Source organism: Rhamphochromis longiceps, linkage group LG9 (genome assembly GCF_057381845.1).
Source record: "Rhamphochromis longiceps isolate RC_006_pf linkage group LG9, R_longiceps_female_GT1.1, whole genome shotgun sequence".
NCBI lineage: Eukaryota > Metazoa > Chordata > Actinopteri > Cichliformes > Cichlidae > Rhamphochromis > Rhamphochromis longiceps.
Genome location: NC_140565.1, coordinates 13,341,385 through 13,349,689, shown reverse-complemented (window position 1 = coordinate 13,349,689; position 8,305 = coordinate 13,341,385). Strand labels below are relative to the sequence as shown.

The window sequence follows — 8,305 nt, the reverse complement described above, 5'->3', positions numbered from 1 at the left end:
TCATGTAATTATGTGTCTACTGTTACCAACATGTTTTATTACCTCACTCTAAAGACACACACTTGGTCAAATTTGGCAAGCTCGACTTTTAAAACAACTGCATATGAACAATGACTAGGCCTGTGATGCCAACTTGTGCTTATTTGTTGCATTGTTAGCCGTTCCTGCCATTTGCTGCCTCCTTCCTGACTCCACCAGGTTTTGTATGGAGCATTTGTCTTGATGTCAACACAGCAACTTGTTTAAAAAATGGCTAATGCTCTAAGGAAACTAATTTGATTGGACTGGTACTTGACTGGTATTAGTTACCATTAGTAACTAATGGGTGATCATCAGTTATCCCGTTCAACTGTCAAATCTCTAATCTGATTAATTCCCGTTCTTAATGGGAAAGTTTTCTGATTACCTGCCCTGTGCAACTGAATTATAACTACATGGCTGAATTCATAATAAAATATTACTATATAAATGCTGTAGTGTATAGTTATAAATTAGTTACAGATTTCACACTTTCCACAGAATTTTATTTCTTCCTTTTGTTCCAAACGTCATACAATTTTGCCAAGCAAATTGGCAAAAAAAAGAACAAGACGCATATAAAGGTTTTCCACAACTGCATTAGAGAACATATTTGACATCAAAGGATTCTTTCAGGCCCTAAAAATCATTTGCATACAGTTTCTAAACGTGTGATTTATTTTGAATGACTCAAATCCACGGTTCCCAGCCCACCCAAACTCTGCAAAGCACATTTGGATCCATGGCCTGGTCTAGCAGACAGTCCACCTGATTCTCCACTGACAGGCCTTCGGCTGGAAGTCTAGCACGAATGTTGTGCTCCTTAGTGCCCAGAGCCACCGACTGCATCCCCGGGAAGGCACCATCCTTCTCAAAACCCAGCTTCAGCTCCTCACTGACAAAATAAACCCAAAACATCAAGTCAAAAACAAGACAAGCTGGAGAATAACAAAACAGTGACTGAATTGTATTATAAAGGTTTCTGATTTCAGATATGACCCCTAATATGAATCAACACACTCAGTAAAATGTTACCATTAGTTGAGTACTGGGACTTTCCATCATTATGGATGTCAAAAACAGAGGGTTGTACTAGCATAGAACGTTAATTAAATCCTATTAGACGTTTCATAATATGATTTGATGATCTACCTGGTTATAGCAGCTGGATTAGCTCCATCCAGTTTTCTCTTGGCAAAGTTAACCTTCTGCAAGGGATACCAGTTGATTTCTTTGGTGTTCACAGTCTCTGTCCATGTGCCTCCTTTCCTCAGTTGTTTCATCTCAAAGTTCTGCATGATAACAATAACACAACTTTTTTGTATCGTAATTTGAAAAACAGATTAAAAGTCTTTAATGTGCAACAGCAAGCAACATTTTATTGGGGGAAATTAAATTAATTCAATTTCACAAACAAAAACTGTAAAACAACAATAGACTATACAATGGCCAAGAGCCACAAATGAAAACAGAACATGCCACATGTTGTATATAATACAATCTTGATCCGTATCCAAAATTCAGCATGTGCTGTCTGCAAAGTCGAGGGGTGATGATTTGAACTTGCTTTGGATACAACACAGGACTTGGGCACTTTGCAGTCATTGAGTCGACCATGAACTTCTCTGTATTCTAGAGTCAAATGATCCTAAGCACAGACCCAAATCTTCAAGAGAAGGGCTGAGGAAGAAACGAATCCAGAAAAGTCCAGACTTCAACCTGACTGGAATAATGTGGCGACACCTTAAGAGAGTTGTGGCTAAATGGATGCATTAAAATCTCAATGAACACTATTGAAAACATTATCCAAAATCTATCCACTCATTCAATGGTTACCTTCCAGTCCAGGGAGGGTTCCTTGACAAACACGTCCATAGTGTTAAGCAGAAGGTCTGGCTCAGCCCTGTAGGCCCGCAACGAATGAACCATGATGTTCTGGATCAAACCGGACTCCTTCAAGGGTTGCATTAAATTCACAAACTGTTGGGTCAGCCGGAAAGGCATGAGCTCAGGCACAGGGAGGAACTGGGAGAAAATACGGGATTGCACAGAAAGAGATTAACAGTACAGTAGGTCACCTTCTGACATGCTTCACATTCATGCAGCCGGTCACCTCAGCGGTGACAGTAAGATTCATACACCTAAACCAGACAATAAATTCTCCCAACCCAATCACGTGTAAATCACTTATTGCCTCTTCTATGGCATTTTGCTTTAGGCGAGTTAACATTCCTTTCACTGGATATACCTGTGTGGATGAGCCAAACGCATGCCCAAAGTCAATGCCAATCATGCCCCCTGTTTCCATATTTATCATGAAGTTGGAGAGGTGGCGATCTCCAATCCCAAGAATCCAGTGACTCACGCACAGCAAAGCGTGAGAGCTAATGAAGTGGGATCGCAGGGACAGAAAGGCCTCCGGACTGTTGCACATGTTTAGAAAAGCTCTCCTAGAATTTAAAACAAAGAAAAATATGAAGGTTATTACTGCAAGTGTTACCATGTCCCGAGCAGTCATGCTATACATGCAGTCCACTTACTTCAGCAAATCGCTGGGCACACACTGCAATACTTTCATAAAGTTGTTGACAGCATCGGCACGTTTTGCTTTCCTGGCAAAGAATGAAATGCAAGTGTAAGTCTGTTAAAATTATTCAAATTGTTTTTTATGAGCATTTATTGAACCCAGTGTCATAGGAGTAAAAATTCAGGTAACTCACTTATAGGCCAGACCATAAAGTGCAATAGCGCTCACACGATTTTTGTCTTTTCGGTTTTCTGGTGCAAAGCGTGAGAGCCAGGCGTTGTACTCATCCATGGAACTTTAAAACAAAGACACAACTGCCATCATATCATCAAACTCATCACACACTAGATGAACTTCATGTTCTTCACCAAACACAGGGCCACGGCATTAGGGTGGAATAAATATACTGTACCTCCCTGCCCTCTGCTGCTCCTCCTCAGTCATTGTGTTGAGCACAAACTCCTTTAGAGTACAGGTGTTTTCCATCCATTCAATCAGACCAATTCTGTAATCATAATTTGCTTAGTTAGTTAATATTTTGTCTAATAATTGTTAAGTAATTAAATATGGGACCAAGAACCAAATGATACTTATAATATTAAATAAATTTTTCTTACTGGATAGTCTTATCAGAGAAAAAAAAAAAAACAAAACATTTTATTCAATCTTTAATCAGTGTAAGTGGAACTGAAGGGACAGATATGGAGACACAGACATGCCCACCACCTTGTGTTTATAGGAATGACTTGATAGGTGCGGAGCTGCAAGCCTCTGTGCAAACACGACGTGTCCTGGCTCAGCAGGATGTTCATGACAGCGAAAAGCTGTTCGATTCGTTGGTCCTGTCGGAGGTCCTCCCCGCCCTTTACCAGAAAGGGGTGGTCCCGCTCGTCATCCCCACGAATGATGAGACGCTTGGGACGACGAATAGAAGACATCACCTTTACCTGCAGGCAAGATCCCAGAGAACTTTCACACTTACAGCCAGGACGAGAACAAACCGTTTAACTCTTCCTGTTTTAAAGTGCATACCCTCTCATCAAAGCCGGTTATCTTTGCATGATACTCTGGCAGTGGTTTGGCTCTCCCGTCATATTGTCCTGCGAGAAAGAAAACACAGCCTCATCAGTGGATAGAACATAACGGATGAGACTGTTTGAAATAAATCAAACAATATTAATCAGTATAGCTCTTAACCTGGGATCTCCAGCTCATTTCTGAATGAGTCTGCTTTAAATCCACTCAGCCAAGGTGAGTATTCCTTCAGGTTCCCTGGCTCCTTCTGAAATCCACGCATGGATGCAGCCAGGTCATCCACTTTCTGCAAAAAGGTTTTATCTTTCCTCTTTTCAAACAGCTGTTTGCCGTTCGGTCCCAACAATTTCTCCACGTCTTTGAAAAACTTCTGCAGGGAACAGCATAACATTATATTTTCTTGATTAGAAGCTGCATATTCTTTTCACTTGCTGATGAATGATCTGTACTAGCCTCCTAATTTCACAAATTTCTGGAGAATCATATTTTTGAGATAAAAAAAGAGGAAAAAAAGAAAAGAAATGACAAACTTTGATGAATTTCTTTCGAAACATCCCGTGACTATCTGCGCTGCAGTCTCCGAGTATAGACCGCATCTCTTCATACAAGTCTCCCATTTGCTTCCTGTTAAAAGTCGGCTTTTCCAGTTCATTTCTTACGCCATCCCACCAATCCTGCGTGTGGACAGAATGAAAACAATCAGTTTTCGTCTGGCATTTTGATTGAAATCATGTCTGAACTTTCACTCATTACCTTAAAAATCATCTCAGGATTTGTCAGCTGCTGAAGCGCATCCACAAAGTTCTTCACAGCACCTCCCTTGTCCAGCATGCTCTTGAGCCTGTTGATGCACAGCGCTCATAAAATTAAACTGAAGCTTTTGAAAAAATATTTTTAACACCGACCCCCCAAAAAACTGCACCTACAAACTTACCTGTTGACAAACTCCTGTTGCTGGTGTCCTGTAGCCGAGTCCTCAAACTGGTAGCTCTCACTGCTGATCATGAGTGCATAAACCAGTGCCTGAGGGTAGCACTCTGCTATCTGCTCTATGCAGTGCTGTACTGCCACAGCTTCTGGCTTGTCCAAAAGAGCAACCATCTGACTGATCCAGCTAATCAGCATCCAGCAGGGAACAGACATCATCTATATACAGACAGACGACACAATTAAAACATCTGCATTCCCAAAGCTTTAAGGTATTTGGTTTACATTTGCTAATAGTTTCAATGTTTTTTATGTTTACTGGACATATATTATTTTTCTTTTATAATCAGCAGAATTACGTTTCGACATACTAAAGACATTCTTTGTTAACAAAGCAACCTCTTTTGTCATGAGGTCCAGCGTCTCAGACGGGTACAACTCAATGATCTGTAGCAGGCGTGGGAACCTGAGACGAGCCTCCTCTGAATTCATCTTCAGTGCTTTCAACATGTTTTCCACTACATGCATCGGCAGCACCAGAAGCTCTGGAAACTGTGTTTCTGTAACCGTAAACAATGGCAACCAACATTTGAGGGAGGAAATAATCCTCTCAGTAGTCTTCAGCACACAGCTAAAGTGTTAAGACCAAGTATTGATCACATTAAGTACTCTGGGTGCTCACTGTTGGTCTTTTTTGCATCAATCTGAACAAATCTCTTCCTGGGAAATGTCACTACTCACCAGCATCGCTCTGCTCCTCCTCTCTTAACCGTTTGTCACAGAAGTTAGCCAAGGTCATGTACGTCTCTATGATGCTGCTAGTCTCCACAAAGTCCTGAGAATAAGACTGAAGCTCCTCGTCGGCCTTTCTGGTCGCTTCACATAGCAACTTCAGCGCCTGTAACTGCAATCCCACTTCCACTTTCTGCAGGAAAAAACTGCTTTTGTGATTCATTTGTTCATTCAATTGGTATAAAATTACAAAGAAGGGTTTAGTGTGATAATCTGCTGTGGAATAAAGTGGAGCCTTTTGCAATTCCCATATATAGCACAGAAATGATGCAGAACACTTTACATCCAATTAGTTTTGCCACTATAATCCCAGTTTAGTCATTCATGCAAGTTTCTTCTCTAGCCAGCAACTATAAACAATGTATTTTCCTAAAAAGTAGAGTACCTTTGGATCTGCATTGGACGAGGAAACTCCAGAAAGCTTTACGACTCTCTCTGCTTTGTCAGCATCGATAGTTCCTAGGACTGACGGACTTCTGCTTACAGCTGTGGCCAAGATGTCGAACGATGTACCCTGGAGAATCTTCTGGTATCTGAACACTTTAGCTGTAGCACTCTGACTGTCAGTGTCAGCCTGAAGGTCCTCTGGAGAGAGAAATGAGCTGACATGAAATATGGCAAAAAAGAAAGCTGAAGGCCTTTAAGCTTTGAATACTCGACACTTGTGTGGCATTCTTTTTCCTTCTCACCCAGGAGTGGGATGGTTTTCAGCATGGTGCTGATTTGCTCCACAGGACCCTGAGCCTGACACCGTTTATGGCTGTAGCGGCTAAAACTGTGGACCCACCGCAGCAGCCATCTTCTGTCCATTTTGGCTTCTTTGTGAAGTTCTTTCAGCAGCTTCACAGCTACGGGGAAGTTATTCTGAAAACATTTGTTTGTCCAGGATGAGTTTGATGGGAAAGCATGCTAAAGAACAGACAGAGGAACATCCACACTTGTTTCTTCACCTGCTTCTGGGCTCCATCAGCCATGCGTAGCTTCATGTTGAACTTGCAGTCATTTACTAATATCTCAATGTCGCCCGCTGGGTCACCTGAGCCGTCCACCTCCATGCTGTCAGATGGAGCATGGCCTCTGAGCTTTTCCCTGATCTTATCCAAAAAGAAACACCTGAAACGTAGAGAAAAAAATAAGGTAGTATCAGGTTCTGTTATTTGTCTTTACTTTAAAAAAAAAAAAAAAAAAAGATATGCACGCAGAGTCTTCTTACCGAGATGTAATGATATCATCCCACACATTCACTGGGTCCACTTTAGCATCAGGATACCGTTCAGTCCATGATCTGATGAGGTGCTTGAGGGAGTCCAAAGACACTAATAAAAAAAATTGTAAAAATTGCAAAAATGTTTCAGAGCTTGAAAAAAAATAAAAATTCAAACAAAGACAGTTTTAGGAATAAATATTCCAAAATCTTGTAAAAAGACCAAACAAACATTTTAAACATTTTAAAAAGCCACTATCCACTCACCCTCTTCTTTAATAAACAACAGGAAGTCCTGGATTTCGGTCAAGGCCTGCACTGACTGCAGAATGGTTAGCCGGCTTTTAGTCAGGAGTGTATCCACGTTGGAGTAACTCTATATGAGGCAAACGAAGTAAGCATGTGTAATAAGTTAATCTAGATAACACACTTGTCTGCTTATTCAGTTAACAGCAACAATCTGTACATATATAACCGTTTCCCCCCCCCCCCATTTCATTTATGAAATAAACTGTTCTCTGTAAATCAAAGAATCGAATGTGCTGGACAGAGAAATGAGTGTGAGAGCAGACCTCCATAAAGAGCTGCATGGCGTAGTTTGTGTAGTATTTGGCGCGGTCGTAGTCCTCTTGCAGGATGTAGAGCAGGCTGAGTTCCTGGCTGTAATGACTTTCCAGCAGCTTTTTGCGCTCCTCCAACTTCATGGCATTGTCGATGAAGCTGAGGAGCGTTTGGTCCCGCTCGCCCCGCTGCAGCTGCTTCAACATGCTGCGTATCATGTGCTGCAGGTACATTTCCTAGGACAAATGCAATCGCCAGGGAAGCAAAACATTTGAAGAATGGATTTGATATCAAATGACCAAAAATGTCACAACATGCTGTGAATGCTTTTGTTACACTGCTATGCCTCACATTTCTTTTCAATTTTAAAGATACAGTTTTAAGGATTCAGTGACACCTAGTGGTGAGGTTGCAGAAGGACCCAACTGTATACCCCTAAGTCTCCTCTTACTAGCGTGAAGGAAAAGCCACAACTGCTAAAAAAAACAGAAAGAAAGAAAAGAGAAACACTCTAGAGCCACTTTTGTGTAAACAGGGCTAATGTGGAAATAAAGTGGGGCAACATAGCAGGGACATAGCATAGCATAGCTCACTCAAGGTAATTAAACCAAGATTGTTATCTTCAGGAAGGGAAACCGAAGGAACATGATTACAAATATGTTCTATTTCTGCAGATCAACAGCCCCAAACCCTGCAAAGTAAATCTTTAAACCTAATTCACTGCGGCAGTGTTTCATTCAAGGAGTTTTGGAAAGCCACGAAATGAATGAATAGATTACAAAATGTAGGTTTCCAATTTAAGCCATCAGTTACCACAACAGAGGAAAAATGCAGGCTTCAGTTGCAGGTGAGTGGGAATTCCTAAACTGTAAAATCATTTGGGTTATTATTACCTGGTAGAGAGGCTCTGACCACATCATTTCCAAGTTGGGTGGTGAGTTTTCATCTATGTTCACAGTGGAGCAGTACTGAAGAGACTTCCACTCAGTCAAATGACTATATGCATCCATAGCAGCCATCTCCCAGAAGTCCTTCTCACTGTCTGTGGGCTCGCCATCAGGCCAGCTCTCGGTGTTTAGAGCCTGTCAGTATATAAGAGTTTAAACAAACAGCAAGCAATCCGGTGAAACCTGGTGCCCTTTGATTTCATATATTACTTCATATGTTTTCCTGAAATATTTAATATGGTTTCCTTCCCTTCCGGTGGGAAAATATGGGATTCAACCACCAGCTTCTACTGG

The 8,305-nt window shown here is 41.3% G+C and overlaps 1 protein-coding gene across 1 annotated transcript in view; it reads right to left on the bottom strand.

The window, feature by feature from the left end:
• Window positions 1–502: 502 nt before the first annotated feature.
• prkdc (protein kinase, DNA-activated, catalytic subunit) overlaps window positions 503–8,305 on the bottom strand; it is a 32,745-nt gene continuing 24,942 nt past the window's right edge. Inside the window, exons 65-86 of the mRNA XM_085418353.1 lie at window positions 7,958–8,146; window positions 7,076–7,300; window positions 6,771–6,879; window positions 6,513–6,615; window positions 6,250–6,412; window positions 5,989–6,163; window positions 5,685–5,884; window positions 5,249–5,432; window positions 4,907–5,067; window positions 4,515–4,726; window positions 4,334–4,421; window positions 4,111–4,254; window positions 3,743–3,950; window positions 3,578–3,645; window positions 3,272–3,492; window positions 2,958–3,050; window positions 2,739–2,840; window positions 2,559–2,630; window positions 2,267–2,468; window positions 1,855–2,043; window positions 1,171–1,310; window positions 503–913 (exon numbers count right to left, since the gene is read on the bottom strand). Coding sequence (XP_085274479.1) covers window positions 709–913; window positions 1,171–1,310; window positions 1,855–2,043; window positions 2,267–2,468; window positions 2,559–2,630; window positions 2,739–2,840; window positions 2,958–3,050; window positions 3,272–3,492; window positions 3,578–3,645; window positions 3,743–3,950; window positions 4,111–4,254; window positions 4,334–4,421; window positions 4,515–4,726; window positions 4,907–5,067; window positions 5,249–5,432; window positions 5,685–5,884; window positions 5,989–6,163; window positions 6,250–6,412; window positions 6,513–6,615; window positions 6,771–6,879; window positions 7,076–7,300; window positions 7,958–8,146 — 3,453 coding nt within the window. The 3' untranslated portion in view covers window positions 503–708. The remainder of the gene's footprint in view (window positions 914–1,170; window positions 1,311–1,854; window positions 2,044–2,266; window positions 2,469–2,558; window positions 2,631–2,738; window positions 2,841–2,957; window positions 3,051–3,271; window positions 3,493–3,577; window positions 3,646–3,742; window positions 3,951–4,110; window positions 4,255–4,333; window positions 4,422–4,514; window positions 4,727–4,906; window positions 5,068–5,248; window positions 5,433–5,684; window positions 5,885–5,988; window positions 6,164–6,249; window positions 6,413–6,512; window positions 6,616–6,770; window positions 6,880–7,075; window positions 7,301–7,957; window positions 8,147–8,305) is intronic.